General features: G+C 44.6%; 1 protein-coding gene across 13 annotated transcripts in view; it reads left to right on the top strand.

Annotated features, from left to right (window-relative positions):
• The window catches only part of OXR1 (oxidation resistance 1), a 452,056-nt gene that overhangs the window by 289,104 nt on the left and 141,978 nt on the right, over positions 1-20,974 (top strand). The window contains exon 1 of one of the 13 annotated variants that reach the window (XM_043539187.1): positions 13,425-13,877. The exons of 9 other annotated variants lie outside the window; for them this stretch is intronic. In XM_043539187.1, coding sequence (XP_043395122.1) covers positions 13,727-13,877 — 151 coding nt within the window. In that variant the 5' untranslated portion in view covers positions 13,425-13,726. Of the gene's footprint in view, positions 1-13,424; positions 13,927-14,600; positions 14,872-20,974 lie in introns of those variants that run through there. 3 more of the 13 variants (XM_037892133.2, XM_043539193.1, XM_043539191.1) reach the window with 3 other exon arrangements.

Here is a 20,974-nt window from a genome sequence, read left to right as displayed (position 1 = left end):
AGAGAATGCTACAGTAATTAAATATTACAAAAATTGAGTCTAAGGTCTCAATCCTGATAGTCAAAGAGACCCATCCTGTTGCAAGATTGGGGCCTAGGTGACAGAGCTAACAGACAAGTGGTAAGCCTACCACAGATACAAACTCTAGTGATTTTCTTCCCTAACTTCTTTTTTTAAATGTGCCCTTAGCTATCAAATTAGTAAATATACTTTAAATTGGGGCACCCAATTCCATATGTGGGTGCTAAAATATGTATTTGAGCATCTAAGCAGTAATTTGAGTTATGAATTGTGAAGTGGGTACCCTTTAGGCACTCACATTTGAAAAGAAGCTTACAATGTTTATATCCTAAAAGCAAAAGGAGTTTGTACAAACTACTAAAATTAAATTTTCATATATAGAGAGCATTTATACAGTAATTAACACTGATTTTTAGTGAATACCAAATTATTGGGATTAGGTCTAGATTAGATTTTCATCTCAGAGACCTGGGTTCAAATCCTAATTCACAAGAGAAAATAAGGCAGCTGTTTACATCTCAGTCTTTGCTCACATTTATCTGCAGCTCAGTAGTATTGGGAAATTTGGCAAGTATGGCATGAAAGAGGCTCATTTCTTGTATAGCAGGCATGTGTGTTGGCAGAATCCTGAGGAAGCTTGAATAGCATTTGCTGGCATTTTGCCTGGTATTAGCTGCTGCAATTAACACTTATTTTCACAAGCACCAAACTTGTCCACAAGTAATTATAGGTCACTACCACATGCTGTTGTGTAGTTTTATCCTTTTCTCCCTTAAATCCCCAATTAGTTGTAATATTCTTTTCACCCTTGAAAATATTTCTTTTCCTATTAATTTTGTCCTCTTTTACTTGGCCAAGATTAATTTCTCCTCCTCCCTCTCCCACCCCTTTGTAGACTGGATGCCAAAATTCACAGAGAGGTATAATTCAGAATTTGATCTGAGGCTGGGAAGTAGCCCATGAGTTCCTAAGGTTGGAAAAAATCGCACAGTGGGACTAAGATGTGCCTATACTTTCAGCATTAGGAGACCACCAAATGTGGATTATTAAATAAATCATTAATACAGTGCCATAAATTTACCCGGCGCTTTACAGAGTGAGACCCTTTCCCTCAGGGTTTTATGATATGATGCTGAAAGTGATTGAGCTCCACACACATTAGCACTTACACCTTTGCTAACACCAGATGCACTAATGTCACAGCTCAGAAAATAACTTTGAGAAATACCCATGCCCTTACAGCCCCAGTTTAGCGAGAAATCATTTATATAACAGTGCTGAACAGACACATAGAAGTAACAGCAAAGTTTCCTCAGCAAAAAACAATCATTATTGTGTTTCTGGATGCTGAGGGTTATAAAGCAAGTTTAATCAGGGAGTGTTATTCTGTGAGGTTGTTCAGACTATTTCTAATAAGAAACCAACCTACGACTAAAAAAAAACCTTTAAGAAAAATTGCAGAAAATCAGCTTTTTAAACAGAAAATATTACTGTGCGCCACCATTGTGTCAGCTCTCATAACCTAGACAGGGTCAAACCCGGTCAGTATTCAGAATGGAGACATTCAAGAAAATCTAGGTACCCTGCCATAGGATGTGGTATGGCTAATGGCAATTTAAGAAGCAGCTGAGTCTGTGCTGTGTTCAGCTGTGAACTTCCAGCCTAGCCCATCTAGGTGCAGTGTCACTCCATTGCTGAGAGGGGATACAGGCTACTGGAAGTGGGATAAAGCCCCCTTCCCCCCCCCCCCCCATCATGACAGAGGGGCTGTGAGGCCAAGTCTGAGCAGGCAGTGAGGCAGCTAGCACTCTTCTTCCTTGCCACTGGTACACACCATGCAATATATCCAGCTGAACTCTTTTAATTTACTTTTAAAGCACCTTTCAGGTTAGGACAATAAGGTGATATTCAAGCTCATATTTTAAATAAAGTATTTTCACTAAAAAGTAACCCAAAAACCTTGATTAGGAAAATATTTTTCTAAAGTCAGAACAAAAAAATCCACCCAAACTGATTTGTAGTTCAAAGGGAATTGCAGGCTCTCAGCACCTGGCAGAATTGTGTCCTTAAAGAGATTTGTAGGGCTATGCCTATAGCACTGTACTGTTGTTGTTTTTTTCACATTAGTATGGGAAACCATTTACTTCTGTAAAATGTTTAGATTGTTTAAAAAATAGAGGGAATTGTTATTATTTCAATATAATCTTTGATTAAAACAATGCTTTTCATTTGCAGCTGCAGGTACCACATCATTGCACCGCATTATGATTAGAAAAAATAAAAACTGGCATAAACCTTAGCACAACTTAGTGGGCTCATAACAAGAGTAACTGGATTAAATTCTGTGGCATAGGTAGGGCCCTACCAAATTCACAGTCCATTTTGGTATATTTCACAGTCCTAGGATTTTAAAAATCATAAATTTCATGATTTCAGATATTTAAATCTGAAATTTCACGGTGTTGTAATTGTAGGGATCCTGACCCAAAAAGGAGTTGTGGGGGGAGGAGGTGTTACAAGGTTATTGTAGGGGGGGATTGTGGTGCTGCGACCCTTACTTCTGTGCTGCTGCTGGTGGCAGAGTTGCTGTAAGAGCTGGGTGGCCGGAGGGTGGCAGCTGCTGGCTGGGAGCCCAGCTCTGAAGGCAGAGCTGCTGCCAGCAGCAGCGCAGAAGTAAGGATGGGATGGTATGGTATTGCCAACCTAACTTCTGCACTGCTGTCTTCAGAACTGGGCCCTTGGTCAGCAGCCACACTCTCTGGCCGCCCAGCTCTGGAGGCAGCAGCGCAGAAGTAAGAGTGGCATGGCATGGTATTGGTACCCTTACTTCTGCGCTGCTGCTAGTGGGGCACAGCCTTCAGAGCTGGACACCCAGCCAACAGCCACTGCTCTCCAGCCACCCATCTCTGGAGGTAGCACAGAAGTAAGGCTGGCAATACTGTGACCCCCCTGCAACTCCCTTTTGGGTCAGGACCCCCAGTTTGAGAAACGCTGGTCTCCCCCATGAAATCTGTATAGAATAGGGTAAAATCTCACAAAAGACCAGAATTCACGGGGGGAGACCAGATTTCACAGTCCGTGATCTGTTTTTCATAGCTCTGAATTTGGTAGGGCCCTAGGCATAGGAGATCAGACTAGATGATCTAATGGTCTCTCTGGCCTTAAAATCTATGAGTCCTAAATCTTGAAACAAAGCAGAACTTGATTTTTAGGTTCAACAACCCCTTCCAGAAACCATCTACCTCTATGCTAAAGTCTTGGGCCATATTTTAACTGCGAATTTATGGGAGGGTTGCTGATGTCTTCAAGCTTTGCAAGTTCCAAGGCTTCCATGGGACAGAAGTGAGGTCACTAGATTCTGGGATGCATAACTTGAGGATGCACCAGAGCACCACAGATGGAATAGAACAGTTATCAATGAGAGACAAAGAAAATGCTGTACCCAGTTATCCATATGCTCATAACAAAGGAGTAATAGGCTGACTGGGGAGCAAAGAGCATTGGGATGCATAAATCCCAGTTTTAGGCACCACTGCTATCCACAGTTCTCCCCCTTCCCCCCCCAACTTGGCTCCCTCCTAGCTCTGTACGAGCTTAAACTCACGTGATGCCGAAATTTCTGCTGAAAAAGTTCACTAGGTGTCTAAGTTCCTGTCTCTGGGCATGTACACTGCTACCCCACTATAGGAATCCAGATGCCTATCTCACTCCTAAGCCCCAGAATGATCCACAAGCCAGGAGAAGATAGGCATTGCTCCACTGATCTTGTCTATGGGGCCTAATCTGATAGGCATGATCAGAGGCTGCCTACTGGATTGGCATCTTTTAAAATTGAGGTTACGAACTGGAGATGGTGCTTCACTTATAACTTTTATCTCAGTGCTTAGAGCACTCACCTGGAATATGGGAGACTCAGGTTCCATTTCCCCCTCTGCCTGATGAACAGAGGTCCCACCTCTTAGGAGCGTGCCCTAACCACTGAGCTATGGGATATTCTGATACGGATCTGTTTTAATCTCTCCTGGTGAAGCTATTTCACTTTGGATAAATAAAGAATCCTTGGAACAGAGAGACTTGTTCCTGGATCTCCCACTTCCCAGGTGAGTGCTCTAATCACCAGACTTGGGTCATTCTCTTGCACTTTCTCTCTGTCTGGCACAATGACTATTTAAATATTTATTCAAATTGGAACAGCTTTGACAGGAGAGACTGAGGGAGACATACATCAAAATATCCCATAGCCCAGTGGTTAGGGCACTCTCCTGAGAGGTGGAAGACTTTACCTTAGTTCCTTCTGTGCTGCTGACACATCAGGCAGTCCAGTTCTTTCATTGATTACAGTCGCTCATTAGTTGTGGTACTTCTTGCCAACACATTCAGTAACCTCTATTACTGACTTCTGCAATTTCCTTCTTGTCCTTCCTTGCTTTCTCTGTCCTTGCTTGCATACCCAATTCAATACTTGCTCAGTATTTCTCCCATCTTCCATACAGTGTATATGTCCCAACCACCCAAGCCTTTTTTTTTGATATTTTATAACATGTCCTTGTAATGGGGGGAGATGGAGGTCATTAGCTTTCAGCTCCTCCTCACAGTGAGGCAAGGAGAAAACCAATTCAGTTCTTCCACCCCCATGCTGTTGCACCCGACTATGCTTTGTTAAGTCCTTGTTGAGGACTGGGTCCTCAGGCTTATTCTTCAATAGTCTCTGTTCTCCTTTGAGGCAAAGGGGAAGTAAAAGTTCCAGGCCCACCAGGATTTTATTGGCTCTAATTCCCCTGGGCTTATGAGGTTTCTTGTCTGAGAGTCTCTGGCTGCGGAACCCCACCCATCCACTCCACTGAATTCCAGCTTACAGCCCTTGCTGGGAACAGCCAGAAATCAGTCCTCCACAGTCCTTCACGGTTCCCTGAGCTACTTCCTACCTATGCAGTCTTCTTCAGTTTCTAACACTGCTTCTCCCTCTTCAGTGAGCTGATATACTTGGCAGCTTCTCCCCAGTCTGCTGAAGGAATCCTGTCACTACAGTCCCTCAGTCTGTGTAACCAAATGCATCCCTGTATTCATACCCTACACACTATTGGAATAATCTTTGTACAAAATACACCTTGTAAGGTATCATTTGAAAATTAACAGGTGGCTGGTCAATAATTTAATTGGTGTAATGTACATAGCAACATTATATGTAAAGTTATGAACATAAGCTGAAATCATGACTGAAGTGTGTTTACCAGACAAGTCTGGGAAGTGGGTAAACCCATTTCTCAAAGACAAAGGACAAGGTGATGGCCCTAGCCAGGTGTCATCATGTATCTAGTGGCCGTTCTTTAGCATGGAAGTGGAGGAAGACAAGAGACAAACAGATCTACATTTTAGTAAGCAGGTGAAAAGCAACAGAATGACATCTTTTCCACACCAGCCTTCATGTCTCTTATTATCTTTTCCCCACCAGCCTCCATACTCTCAGCTTGGAAGAGTTTTATCTAGGGGTCATGCTCAGGAAAATGCATTTCAAAAGGTGACTGAACTATAAAAGTGAGGGGCAAAACAATTCAAGTTATCTCTCCCTGTCCATCTCTGACTTTTCACCAAAGAAGACAAAAGAAACAGCCTTTGAACGTTGGGAGCAGATCCTGACCTGAGAGTTTGATCAACAATGTACTGAAAACCTATGATAAGAATTTCACCTTCAACCAAGTCTACTTTATTCAGTTTAGTACTAGGAAGCATTTTATTTTTATTTTTCTTGTAACCATGTCTGACTTTAATGCCTTCATACTTGTAATCATTTCTTATCAATTTGAAGTTAAATAAATTTGTTTGATTCTTTAATCAAAACTAACCCAGTGTGATGAACTGTGTGAGCAGCTCCATTTAAGGTGGCAAGCTGTTTTACCTTTACCCCCTAGGGGGGCAACACACCTGATGTATCTGGACTGTACAGGAGAGGGCTGGACAATCCTAAATACATGTTTTGGGGAAAAAACTGGAACTGGGAGTGTGTTCCTGACAAAAGGAAGAAAGGAGAGCAGCACAATACAGACCCTGGACTTCAGAAAAGCAGACTTTGACTCCCTCAGGGAACTGATAGGCAGGATCCCCTAGGAAGTTAATATGAGGGGGAAAGGTGTCCAGGAGAGCTGGCTGTATTTTAAAGAAGCCTTATTGAGGGCAAAGGAACAAACTATCCCGATGTGCAGAAAGAATAGCAAATATGGCAGGCAACCGGCTTGGCTTAACAGAGAAATCTTCGTGAGCTTAAACGCAAAAAGGAAGCTTACAAGAAGTGGTAACTTAGACAGATGACTAAGGAGGAGTATAAAGATACTGCTCGAGCATGCAGGGGTGTAATCAGGAAGGCCAAAGGATATTTGGAGTTGCAGCTTGCAAGGGATGTGAAGGGTAACAAGAAGGGTTTCTATGGGTATGTTAGCAACAAGAAGGTGGTCAGGTAAAGTGTGGGACCCTTACTGAATGGGGGAGGAAACTGAGTGACAGATGATGTGGAAAAAGCTGAAGTGCTCAACGCTTTTTTTGCCTCAGACTCCACTTCCAGGTTAACTCCTAGACTGCTGCACTGGGCAGCACAGTATGGGGAGGAGGTGAGCAGCCCTCAGTGGTGAAAGAACAGGTTGAGGACTATTTAGAAAAGCTGGACATGCACAAGTCCATGGGGCTGGATGCACTGCATCCAAGGGTGCTGAGAGAGTTGGCTGATGTGATTGCAAAGTCACTGGCCATTATCTTTGAAAACTCGTGGCAATCAGGGGAGGTCACGGACGATTGGAAAAAGGCAAACATAGTGCCCATCTTTAAAAAAAGGGAAGGAGAATCCGGGGAACTACAGATCGGTCAGCCTCAGCTCAGTCCCTGGAAAAATCATGGAGCAGGTCCTCAAGGAATCCATTTTGAAGCACTTGGAGGAGAGGAAGGTGATCTGGAACAGTCAACATGAATTCACCAAGGGCAAGTCATGCCTGACCAACCTGATTGCCTTCTATGATGAATTAATTGGCTCTGTGAATATGGGGAAAGCAGTGGACATGATATATCTTGATTTTAGCAAAGTTTTTGATACGGTCTCCCACAGTATTCTTGCCAGCAAGATAAAAATGAATGGACTATAACATGGATAAAAAGCTGGCTAGATCGTTGGGCTCAACGAGTAGAGATCAATAGCTCAATGTTTAGTTGACTGCTGGTATCAAGCGGAGTGGCCAGAGGACTGTCCTGGGGCCGGTTTTGTTCAACATCCTAATTAATGATCTGGATGATGGGATGGATTGCACCCTCAGCAAGTTTGCGGATGACACTAAGCTGCAAGGAGAGGTAGATACACTGGAGGGTAGGGATACGGTCCAGAGTGACCTAGACAAATTGGAGGATTGGGCCAAAAGAAATCTAATGATGTTCAGCAAGGACAAGTGCAACGTCCTGCACTTGGGACAGAAGAATCCCATGCACTGCTACAGGCTGGGGACCGACTGGCTAAGCGTCAGTTCTGCAGAAAAGGATTACCGTGGACGAGAAGTTGGATATGAGTCAATAGTGTGCCCTTGTTGCCAAGAAGGCTAAGGGCATATTGGGCTGCATTAGTAGAAGCATTGCTGGCAGATCAAGGAAAGTGATTATTCCCCTCTAATCGACACTGGTGAGGCCACACCTGGAGTATTGTGTCCAGTTTTGGGGGCTTCGCTACAGAAAGGATGTGGAAAGATTGGAGAGAGTCCAGCGGAGGACAATGAAAATTATTAAGGGGCTGGGGCACATGCCTTATGAGGAGAGGCTGAGGGAACTGGGCTTATTTAGTTTGCAGAAGAGAAGAGTGAGGGGGGATTTGATAGCAGCTTTCAACTACCTGAAGGGCAGTTCCAAAGAGGATGGTACTAGGCTGTTCTCAGCAGTGGCAGATGACAGAAGAAGGAGCAATGGTCTCAAGTTGTAGTGGGGGAGGACTAGGTTGGATATTAGGAAAAACTATTTCACTAGGAGGGTGGTGAAGCACTGGAATGAGTTACCTCGGGAGGTAACATCCTTAGAGGTTTTTAAAGCCCGGCTTGACAAAGCCCTGGCTGCGATGATTTAGTTGGGGTTGGTCCTGCTTTGAGCAGGGGGTTGGACTAGATGACCTCCTGAGGTCTCTTCCAACCCTAATCTTCTAAGATTCTATGTTGGGGTCACTCTGCATGCGGTAACCAAGGCTGGTGGAACTGGAGTGTGTAGGCAGGCTGCAGCTATACACAGACACTCAGAGTGTAACCTGCATGCTGTTAGGCTATTTGTGAGTGGCCCGGGGCATTGCAAGGCACCCAAGGTTGCAGGACAGGGATGACACAGCCCCTCACTGGTTTGGATTGCACCCCAAACTGTCATAGTCTGTTTGGTAGCCTCCCCGTCTCCTGCCCTGCAGCTCTTTTATCCTCAACTGCTGTGAGGCTGCCAGTCAGCTCTGGCTGGGACTGCAAGCAGTTGCTTTATTTCAGCCTTTCGAAGCTGGGCCAGCATGGGGTATATAGGCCTTATGACAGTCCTGCTCTGTCAGCTCCCTTACTCTCATATTTGTAATTTTGTCCTTCCATGAAATTTGTAGTATCTTCATCAGCTATCTGCGAGGGGCAGCCTCCAGGCTGTTTTGTTAGCCATTGTCATCAGCCAAGTCTCTGCTCTGTACAGTAGCATGCTCAATATAATCACATGGTATAATCTGACCTTTAGTTAGGTGTGGAGACCTCTGCTTGACCAGATGTTGTTTATCCTTTCAAACAGTGGTGTTTGCTTTTCCTAATCTCGTATTAATATCTTTATTGCCAACTTCAAATGTCACCACACTGCCCAGATGGCAGAACTCTTCTGCCTGTTCAATTTCCTTTCCATCCACATGCACCTTTGCATCTGTTGTCCAGTTTCCTACCTTCACAATTTTGGTGTTTTCTGCGTTTACTTTCAATACAATTTTTGCTATTTCCTGTTCCACCTCTGATTTAAGGGCAATAATTCCATTCCATATTATAGTTAGCAATGTCACTGGCAAAGTCAGGGTTGTGTAACTTATCTTCAATAACCTATTTTACACCTTTTATTGTCCGCTTCACCACCCAGTCTATTGCTAATGCAAGGAGGATTGGTGATAATACACATTCTTGTCTAATTCCAGCCACAGTATCAAACCACTCATCCAGGCCTGTATCCTTACTGCACATCTATTTTAATCACATAAACTGCTTGTGAGAGACAAGGCAGGGAGGTAATATTTTTTATTGGACCAACTTCTGGTGGTGAGAGAGACAAGTTTTGAGCTTACACAGAGCTTGTCTTCAAGTCTGGGTAGACCTGAAGAAGAGTTCTGTGTAAGCTCAAAAGCTTGTCTCTCTAACCAATAGGAGTTGGTCCAATAAAATATATTACCCACCTACTGTGTCTCTCTAATATCCTGGGACCGACCTGGGTACAACACTACATAAACTGCTTGTGACAGACATGGCAATTTTCTGAAATAGTCTGGACAACCCTTAAGAATCTTAGGAGTTCATTGTATTAAAAATACAAATGTTTATATATTATTATGGGATTGTATGCAATGTTTCTAGGGTGGAGACATTACTAATGTAAATCCTGGGAAGCCTTACGAGCTTCAAAGGACTCTTAAGCACTGGGCCATAAAAGAATGAACATTTGTGATAAACTAAATTGACTGGATTTCCTAGGAAATACTTGGGACGAGGAGAATGCAATTTTCTACCTCCAGACCCAACCGTTTGAAGCTAGGCCCTGAGGAGAAACCCATTGTCTACAAATTACCTATTCCTAGATCAAAGAGCCAGCCTATACAAGGGAGTGACTCACAGGTTCATTGGGATTCTTGTTCTGAGAAAAAGGTAACCTTATTAGCAAGCATGTGGGCTCTTTTATTGTTTTAATGTTTTCTCTGGGGTGCTTTCACTTTAAGAATAAACGTGCGTGCTTAGGAAAAGCTGTGTGGCACCTTATAACTGTGGGCAGTTACATCATTTATAGCCTCCGAGGAGAATGAAAAGCATGGCCTGTTTAAGCAGTCTGACTTGCTAGGGAATTCAGTGTAAGCAGGGAACTGCACAGCCAGGAAATTAGGAGCTGGGACTCTAAAAGTGGGTGCCCTGGCTGGACCATGAGGGGAAAATATTAGTGCAGGTGCCCTGAGTTGCCTATTATGTTAATCAGTTTGTCTGATATCCCGTAGCTTCTAGCAGTATTTCACAGGGTCTCTCTGTGGACACTATCGAACTCTTTCTTAAAGTTGATTAAGATGGGGTTTTGCCAAGCAGTATCTTTTTCAGTGATCTGTCAGGGTGAGTCTCTGCTCACAACATGATTCACTTGACATAACATATTGTGGGCCGCATATGTGGCCCACAATGGTAAATAGGTTGAGAACCACTGGTCTATGTGGTTGACAGTCAAATTGTTGATCTCCATGTGAGCTTGCAAATCCTTTTGTGCTGGAAGAGACAGCTGCCTACCTTTAGGGTGTTTGTGCCACAAAGGTTCAAGAGCCATTTACCATTATCAGTTTGGGGGGCTTCCACTGCTGTACCCATGACTCCTTCCCAAACAATAGAGTTGTTGCCGATTTGTTCATTGAAGTTGCCTACCATCTAACTTCATATGACAGTATTCAAGACACTGGTACATCATGTCCAATTTTAAAGGACAGTTTGTCAACACAGGTTAAGATGAAAAGTCATTGGAATAATGGTTTTTAAAAAGATCAAAAATATACAAGAATAAAAAAGTATACAAGTTGTTAAACAAAAAACCCAACTTGATGTCATAGTTAGGTATGTCATCCAGTACTGGTTGCACCTGTGTGTAGAGTGTATTGTTTTCACGGTCACCTGCTGCATTTGTTGGTGCATATACTTGGATTATCATACACTTGACATATCTTGTTTGCAGCCTGGCTGCTGTTAGTCTGTCATTCAGTGGCTCTTAAACCAACAGGATCTTTACTCTGATGTTATCCAGAATAATTCCAACAGCTATTTCATGCATTCCTCGTCCTGAGTATAAGACTGTAGCACCATTAGACACCATCTTGCTTTACTGATGCCAAGTATTCTTAAATGGTATTTTCATGTCTCTTGTAACCTATGCCAGCTTTCCCATACTATACAAAATACGGACATTCCACGTGCCTACTGTTGTTACAGATTTGGTCATCAGGATTTGATGTCTCCATCTCAACTTCCTTTCAGGTCTCACGGAGATCTCTTATACTTGGATTTAGAGCTCCATTTGCATCTACAGTTCTGAAATTTGGATTTAACTTAGGGGTGGGCAAACTTTTTGGCCCAAGGGCTACATCTGGATGGGGAAATTGCATGCAGGGCCATGAATGTAGGGCTGGAGCAGGGAGTTGGGGTGTGAGAGGGAATGCGGGGTGTGGGAGGGGGTGCAGCGTGCAGGAAGGGGCTCAAGGCAAGGAGTTGGGGTGCAGGAGGGCTGCGGGATGCCGAGGGGGCTCAGGGCAGGGGTTGGGGTGTGGGGTGCAGGAGGGGTTCAGGATGCGGGCTCTGGCCAGGTGTCGCTTATCTTGAGTGGCTCCGGGGTGGCAGAGACACACAGTGGGGCTAAGGCAGGCTCCCTGCCTGCCCTGGCCCCTCGCCGCTCCTGGAAGCGGCCGGCACCATTTCCCTGTGGCCCCTGCGGGAGGGGGCAGAGGGCTCCGCGCATTGCCCTCACCTGCAGGTACCTTCCCCAAAGCTCGCATTGGCCATGGTTCCCTGTTCCTGGCCAATGGGAGCTGTGGGGGGCAGTGCCTGCAGACGAGGGCAGCGCGTGGAGCCCTCCCACAGAGGCCGCAGGGACGTGGTGCTGGCCGCTTCTGGGAGCGGCACGGGGCCTGCAGTGCCATAGGGGTGGAAATCCCACGGGCCAGATCCAAAGCCCTGATGGGCCAGATCCGGCCCACGGGCCGTAGTTTGCCCACCCCTGGTTTCAGTGAATTGTTTCTGTTGCAGTAAGGCTTTACCTGAGTGGGTTGCAACGCCCTCTGCAGAACCCTCCTCTTTTATCCAGGTTTGCGACCAGCACTGTTGCTTACAGTTTGAGAAGTAGAAGACCTCTGTCCAACTCATTTCTCCCTGTCAGGCAGGGGGAGAATTGAAACTGGGTCTCCCAGATCCTGGGAGTGTGCTAACCACTGGGCTAAAAATTATAAGGGGAATGCACCTTCTCCTCCTCCTCTAGCATTTCTTGCTAAAAAATGGCTTTGGCACCTCAGCTGTTTGACTGCAGTAGGACAGGTTCCTGTTCTTGTATCGCTAAGCCCAGTTAAGCACCTCCCTGCAGCCTGACTTAGGTGACAAACTCCATGAGAGGAGTAGGATTTAGGACACATCACTCTCATTGGTATCTCCCATTGACTAAGTTAGGCAGTCCCAGCCTTTGTGGATCCCATTCTTAGGCACCTATCTCTCCCCTTTCATTGTATAGGGAACCTTGGTGCCTAACTCTGACTTTGTGGATTCCATTGTTGTTCTGATGATTTTATAGGCATTGCATTGCTGAGCTTTGTGGATCCAGGCCATATTAACCAAATCTTTGAAGGTTTTCACAGCATAAATAACCCAGACCTTCTTTGCACATCATGGAAAAATGATCAACTTGCACAGAAATATTCCTAGCCACAGACCTTTAAAAAACAAAAAACAAAGTTTATTGAAATGTGAGAACAGCAATGGCTCTATGTGAGATCAGAATGAAATAATAACTTGTGCATGTGACCTGGCTACAAACCTTTGTTATTGAAAAATACAAGAGCCTATTGTAATAATGGTGCATAAACATGATTGTTTATGACAGTTGCTGCAGCATTCGGGCTCAGCATTTCTGCAGAATACTGTCCAGAAGGCAGTTAACAGGTGGCTGTTTTGTTTCATGGGAGAGGAGAGGAAGAGTTTGCAAAACTTCTCCTAAGTGTACTCAGGCCCCCATTCCTCTTTTACATCTCAAAGAGCACCCAAGAAACAACCTCTAACAAAAATGAGATAATACATTGATTTTATGAAAGGGAAATTGCCAATCAAACCATATGTTTTAATGCTTGATACACCCACTCCAGGGCATCCATCCACAGCACATTCACCCCTGCCAGAGCAGCAGGCATTCTGCCAGGCTCAACATATGCATCCGATGAAGTGAGCTGTAGTCCACAAAAGCTTATGCTCTAATAAATTTGTTAGTCTCTAAGGTGCCACAAGTCCTCCTTTTCTATATGCACCCTTGTGACACAGACACACGTCTCCACAGCGCACAGTATACTTGACAACCCCAACCACACAGTACACGTGACACACACCCCACTGCACACAGGAAACTACAGGGCCCCCCTCCCCCACAGCAACCGGGTTCCCAACCCCCATACACACACCCCTCCCCTCGTGCAGGCGGCATGGCGCCCGGGCCGGGGTGGGTGGGTGGCAGACGGGGGACTCCTCCCGTCGCTGTCAAACTCAGGCCAGGCCAAGACGTGTTGTTCTGGGGTTGCGGCCCGCCGCTCTCACACGCCCCGCTAGGGGACGCGGCCCCTTTAAGAGCCGTCCGGGCCGGGGCGGGGCTCGCTCCAAACTTTTTGTAGAAGTTGGTGACTCGAGCTCGGTGCGGCCAAAGTCTCTCCCCCGCCCTCGTATGGGGCCGCCCCCGGCCAGAGCCCCCTGAGCGCGCGGCCATGGATTACCTCACCACCTTCACCGGCAAGAGCGGCCGCCTGCTGCGCGGCACCGCCAACCGCCTGTGGGGGGCAGCGCCCGGGGCCCCCCGCCAGGTCCGCTTCCTCGACTCCCTGCAGGAGCGGGGCCTGGGCCCAGCGTCCGCACCAGGTGCCGGCACCGCGCCGGGGGGCAGTAACGAGCCGGCGCTGTCCTCGGGGTACAGTCCTGGGGGGGGCGCTGTCGGGGGGACAGTGTAGTAAAGGGGGGGGCTGTCCTGCGGGGAGGGGGTGAGGGGACAGTGCAGTAAAGAGGAGGGGGGGCTGTCCCGTGGGGGCGGGGGGACAGTGCAGTAAAGGGGAGGGGGGGGGCTGTCCCGCGGGGGCGGGGGGACAGTGCAGTAAAGGGGGGGCTGTCCCGCGGGGGTGGGGGCGGGGGCGGGGGGACAGTGCAGTAAAGGGGAGGGGGGGGCTGTCCCGCGGGCGTGGGGGCGGGGGGACAGTGCAGTAAAGGGGAGGGGGGGGGCTGTCCCGCGGGCGTGGGGGCCGGGGGACAGTGCAGTAAAGAGGAGGGGGGGGCTGTCCCGCGGGCGTGGGGGCGGGGGGACAGTGCAGTAAAGAGGAGGGGGGGGGCTGTCCCGCGAAGGGGGGCGGGGGGACAGTGCAGTAAAGGGGAGGGGGGGGGCTGTCCCGCGGGGGTGGGGGCGGGGGGACAGTGCAGTAAAGGGGAGGGGGGGGCTGTCCCGCGGGCGTGGGGGCGGGGGGACAGTGCAGTAAAGGGGGGGGGCTGTCCCGCGGGGGTGTGGAATATCAAATGTGCAGGAGGGGCTGTGTGGCAGGTATTGGGATGGGGTCATGGTGAGGAAGGTGGCATTAATGTGCCCTAAGGGAGATAGGGCTATTGGCTAGGTAAGGGAAGAGGCCCTTCACCCTGTGTCAGGACAGATGGATTAGAGCAGAGAGTCAGTTTATGGACATCCTCTTCCCTCTCTGTGTGGGTTGGGGGTGAGACACAGACTGCAGCACCCAGCTGGTCTGTGTACAGTAGATAGTAAATATATAAAAAGAAAGTAAATACAGAGTTAAGGTTGTCTGGTGATAGTTTGTGCATTTCCAGAATGCTGAGTTCAGCAAAACACAAACTTCTGGAAACCAGGAATACAGAGGTAAGGTAAACAAGGAGGCATCCTTAACTCTGACCTCCCCGCCCCCTGGGAGCTGGCAATAGCCACTGGGAATTATGTGCGTACACCAGCTGCATTTGCATTAGGGGTGTTATATTGAATGGGAGAGGACTAAATTGGAGCAGTTTGAAAGAGTTTTTGATTGCGATATGCAGAGATCTGGGGCTGAGTCTCCCCCACCCCCATGTGTATTCCTCAAAGGAAAGGAGTACATACGTATTTTGAGGTTCTGGTCTGCATGATTTCAACAGAGAATTGTGTAGGTTGTAGATGCTGATACTGGAAAACGTTTGCTGTGTAACTTAAGGCTAGAGTTAATGAAAGGTGGCTTGCGAAGGTAAGGGTGCTGCTGAGAGCAATGAGGGATGGATGGTTCTTGTATGGGGGAGGAGTTCTGCGTGCTTCCTTGGCAGAACAGCATTCCCCAACCTGCTGCAGAGGTTGCTCTGTTCTCGTTCTCCAGTGGAATCTTCTGAACAAAAAGTCAGTGGATTGTAGGCAGAAACAGGTCCTTTTCTGGTAGGTTTTAACTAACAGTCTTCGATCATGCCATATTGTTTCATATAATAGTAACTACAGCAGTTAAGATTGTATTCCAACTTCCATTCTATTTGGATATGGGCACTCAGTTGCAAAGTTAGGGTCTGCTACTGAAGCCTAAGGCTCAGCCCTTTTTAAAAAAAAAAAAAAAAAAAAAAAAGATATTTAGGTGTTGCTGTACTCACTGATTGAGGAGTGTGAATCTCATTTTCAAAAGGGATAGAATGTCAGTGGGATTTTGACTCCTAAATCACTTTTGAAAATGAGATTTATGTCCCTAAATTAGTTAAGCTTTACAATGCTGATGGTAGCAATGTCTAAATTTCTTAAAAAATCTGGGCCCAACTGCTTCAAGTTTCAGTTGTGTGTGCACCCCGGGTTTTGGTTCAGGCCCATGTCTAATCTGCCCTCCAATCTCTCCAGTTCACTTTTAACTATCTCAGAATCCTTTAGGGCTTCCATTTCACATTTGGTCTCAGTCCAAATTTGGGGGGGAGGTGGGGGGAGAAGAGGAGTGGTTATTTAAAATCATTTATGTATGTAAAATGTATGTTTTCTAGCTCAGGGAGGCAGGCAAATATTTTCATGTTTTATACCTTAAATTTAATCCTTTGGCTGTCTCTGTCATATTTGAGTCTGTGCTAATGGTGAGAAATAGATTTCCTTAGAAAATAATCTTACTGTAGTATATTTTTGCTTCTGAACATATACCTGCATATTTATATGCTGAGTAGTCTATTGTATTTCTAAATGTGGAGAACAGAGTTAGGACACTGAATTCATTGCATGTCAGAAAGCACACTAGTTTAAACAGTCTATGTTTGTCAGTAATCAGCTCACTGAAATTCATACAAAATATCTTATTAAGCTAACAAGTTCGACGATGAAAGTACAAGAGTACTAGAGATAGTGACTGTGAGATGAAAACATGGCTTTGCCAAGGCTACTAATCTCTTTGACTTAGCTGGTTTATTACTGAATTTCCTTCTATGTTACAGAACACAGTTGTTTTTTCATATATTATCACTTTGTTTTTTACTTTTTTTAAAAGCTATTGATGTTTCATGAAAACTCTGAGAAACATTCTAAATAAAAGTAAGTTTGCTTCTGCCTAGATTCTGAAACTTCAGCTAGTGCAAAATGCAGACTTCACTAAGCAAGCAAGTGTTTAATGCATGGATTGATGTAATGTAATCTGTAATGGCTTCTAATTAAGGCTGTCAAACGATTAAAAAATTAATTGCTTGGTTAATCACACTGTTAAACGATAATAGAATACTATATGAATATTTTTGGATGTTTTCCACATTTTTCAAATGTATTGATTTATATTACAACACAGAATAGAAAGTGTACAATGCTCAGTTTATATTTATTTTTATTATAAATATATGCACTCTAAAAATAAACGTTTTCAATTCACTTAATCTCTTTATCAAGAAAGTTGAACTTACAAATGTAGCATTATGTACAAAAAATAAATACATTCAAAAATAAAACCATGTAAAACTTCAGAGCCTACAAGTCCACTCGGTCCTACTTCTTGCTCACCCAATCGCTAAGAGAGAGAAGTTTAACATTTACCTGAAATAATGCTGCCTGCTTCTTTACATCACCTGAAAGTGAGAACAGACTTTGCAAGATATTTACATGCTAGATATGCTTAACATTCATATGCCTTTCATGCTTTGGCCACCATTCCAATGGACATGCTTCCATGGTGATGACACTCATTTAAAAAAAAATGCATTAATTAAATTTATGACCGAACTACTTGGGGGAGAATTGTATGTCTCCTGCTCTGTGTTTTACATGCGTTCTGCCATGTATTTCATGTTATAGCAGTCTCAGATGATGACCCAGCATGTTGTTCGTTTTTAAGAAATCTTTCACTGCAGATTTGACAAAACATAAAGAAGATACCAATGTGAAATTTCTAAAGATAGCTACAGCACTTGACCCAAGATTTAAGAATCTGAAGTGCCTTCCAAAATCTGATTGGGATGGGGTGTGACGGATGCTTTTAGAAGTCAAAAGAGCAGCACTCTAATGCGGAAACTATAGAACCTGAACCACCAAAAAAGAAAATCAGCCTTCTGCTGGTGGTATCTGATTTAGATGATGAAAATGAACATGTATTGGGGTCTGCACGGTTTTGGATCGTTATCGAGCAGAACACATCATCAGAATGGATGCATGTCCTCTAGAATGGTGGTTGAAGCATGGAGGGACATACGAATCTTTAGCGCATCTGGCACATAAATATCTTGCAATGCAGGATACAACAGTGACGTGCGAAAGCCTGTTCTCACTTTCAGGTGACATTGTAAACAAGAAGTGAGCAGCATTATCTCCTGCAAATTGTAACCAAACTTGTTTGTCTGAGTAATTGGCTGAACAAGAACTAAGACTGAGTGGACTTGTAGACTCTGAAGTTTTACATTGTTTTGTTTGAGTGCAGTTATGTAACCAAAAAAAATCTACATTTGTAAGTTGCACTTTCAGGATAAAGAGATTGCACTACGGTACTGGTATGAGGTGAATTGAAAAATACTATTCTTTTGTTTATCATCCACACAGTGCAAATATTTGTAATAAAAATACTATAAAGTGAGTACTGTACACTTTGTATTCTGTGTTGTAATTAAAATCAATATATTTGAAAATGTATAAAAAGATCCGAAATTTAGTAAATTTCAATTGGTATTCTATTTTTTAACAGAGCAGTTAAAACTGCGATTAATCGTGATTAATTTTTTTGAATTAATCATGTGAGTTAACTGCTATTAAATGACAGCCCTAATTCTAATTTGTTTCTAGGTGCTGGGTAATGGTTGGTTCCTGGCTACCTTGGGGCTTGTCTTCCGCAGAGTTAACTGGTTACCACTCAAGTGTTGCCCCTAACTTGAGTCCTGTCTATGCATACAAACTCTTCCTTGTCTGGTCCGTCAGGGGTTATAGCAGTGGTTCTCAACCTATTTACCATTGTGGGCCGCATCCAGTGTTACCTATATGGCCCTGAGGATGTAACTTGAGCCGCAGCTCTGTGCTGATTGGTCCGCAAGCAGCCCACGGGCCACAGGGTTGAGAACCACTGGGTTATAGGCTAAAGCTCAAGTTAGCGCAACTAGTCAGCTGCTCACATTACCACTCTGTGTAGCTTGAGAGTGGTCACAATGTGAAACAACACTCATTCAAGTTAGGTTAACTTGAGTGTTGATAACCGAAATTAAGTCTGCGTTGAAGACATACCCTTAGGAACAATTATAGGGAAAGAGGCCTGTCAGCTGAGGTGCAGGTATTCAGACCCTAGTCTGAGCTTCTAGTCCAGCTTTCATTAAAGAAAAAGGAAAGTCAATCTGAAGATTGATGGGGCCACAATAAAAATCCAAAACTAAACACATAAAACAGATAGGAGAGTGTTTAATGTTTCATGCAGTGTAATACACTGGGACTGATATGGCTACCACTATAGATCTCTCCAACCTTGTTCAATGTTTTGTCTTTCTCATTTGGTAAGGTCACTAGTATGAAAAAAGGATTGGAAATAAGACTTGAGATATTGATCAGATGTCACTAGCTGATAGTAAACGAGAGGTGAGGATGGGATCTCCCCTGTGAAATGCAGGGGCAACATTTAGTGTTTTATAGTCAACACTTTAAACTCCAGGTGGAAACTAGTAGGTAGCTACTGCAAATCCTGGTACGCTGATGTCATTGTTTACATTGAGATATTGTGCTTAACAAACAAGCAACTGCATTCTGCATTAGCTTCCATTTCTGAATGGACTTAAGGTGTATTCCTTGTAGAATTCATTGCAATAGTCTAATATCGTGGTCGTGAGAGGTGCAGATCTGAGAAAAAGGGTTGCCACGGGGAAGGTGAAGCTGTCTTGGGCTGGATGTGTGGGGCAGGGGATGGTGGTGGTCTTAAAAAAATGTTAGATAACACAGTTAAAGCACGCCTTAACACCTCATGTAGACACAGTTTAAAATCATGAGTTGCAATTGGCAGGGAATAACTAAGTTTTAAGGAGTGTTTCAAACAGTTAACACAATTTTAAAAAGCAGCCAAATAGCAGTGGTGACCAAGGCATTATCTAATACAAGCTGGCAAAGACCAAGACATCAGATTTGAGAACTGAAGTTTCAACTGGTGAGCATAAGCCTTTGATTCAAGGGGCCAGTATAATCTCAGACATTTCTCCCAGTTTTCTTCAGCCTATCAACACTTCTGTTTTATCTGGGTTGAGTTTTAATCAGTCTGTCCTTTACTCACACTCTCTGGATCAGATAACAGGGAGACATAATTTTAAGTGTCATCAGTAGGCAGAAACATACCTCCTTACTAAACCCTTCTAATGGCTGTTATGATTACAGCCCATGCAGTGTCTTTGGACCATTGCATTAAATTTATTAATTAATTGTGTTCCCCTCCATGGGGCAGGGGTTACCACAGTCGCTCCAAGAACTGTGTATGCATGGGAGGGCGGGGTGGCTAAAGAGGGAGGCTAAAGTACATTGCTGAGATTGTAAACCACTCCTTGGATGGTTTGTATACGCTGGTTCAGACTGGGTTTTCCAGAGACCGAAAACTTGAAATAGATAAAATGAGTTTAAATGGACTCCCTTTTGGTTCAGCAAACTTAAGAGGCCCCAATCTTTGCTGAATGATTGACAAGACTTTGGCCTACCAGGGCCCTGATTTCTGGTACATTTAGTATGCATGTTGGTTTGTTTTTTTGTTTTGTCTCTGATGCTTTTACCCTCGTGTTCTAGGCAGAGAGAGAGCCGGGTGGTAACTTTTAACTATTGGTGTATATTGATCGTAGTCCACAGAGAGCAAGCAAAGCATAGGTGCTTGCTTGCTGTTAAGCACAATGGCTTGCTGGGCCTAGAACAATGGATGATGGGGCTGTGTAGCCTTAAAATCCCTGTTCAGAAGGGAGTGGGACACAGGTCCCTTCCCAGAGATAAGTGATCGCTGGAGACCTGACTGGGCACTCCTAGAGAGGGATGGATACAGCTGCAGTTACCTGAAACTTACAGCTGTATATGCATGTTAAGCAGAAAAAAGGCAGTGACAGGGAGGAACCCATATTAGAGAGCCATTGGGGACAGAAAACAAATTCTACAAAAGTACCTTCCAGAAACTTCTCTAATACAGACAAAATAATTAAGCCACCTCTGTCATCTGTCTGTTCCTACACCTGTCTACTCATACAAGTCAGAGCAAATGCTTCTGATAGACATACTAATCATCATGCATACCTGGTCGTTTTCCTTTGCCAGGAGATCAACAAGTGTTATCTCTGTGCTGTGACCAGATCAGAATCCATATTGACCAGACTCAAAGTAGTATCCAGATACTCTGAGTTGCCTCCTTACAACTGTTTCCATAACAACACAGTTGACTGACAGTTCAATAAGTGGGTGGATTGTAAGCATCAACAGCTGATTTCTTAAACTAAGAATTCACATTTGCTTCCTTCAAACCAGCTGTCTTTCTCCCCTCTCTTCTCAGAGAAGGCATTGACTGTCTCTG

Source organism: Chelonia mydas, chromosome 2, assembly GCF_015237465.2.
Source record: "Chelonia mydas isolate rCheMyd1 chromosome 2, rCheMyd1.pri.v2, whole genome shotgun sequence".
Taxonomy (NCBI): domain Eukaryota; kingdom Metazoa; phylum Chordata; order Testudines; family Cheloniidae; genus Chelonia; species Chelonia mydas.
The sequence above is the reverse complement of the archived record's forward strand: the minus strand, read 5'-3'. Positions and strand labels throughout refer to the sequence as shown.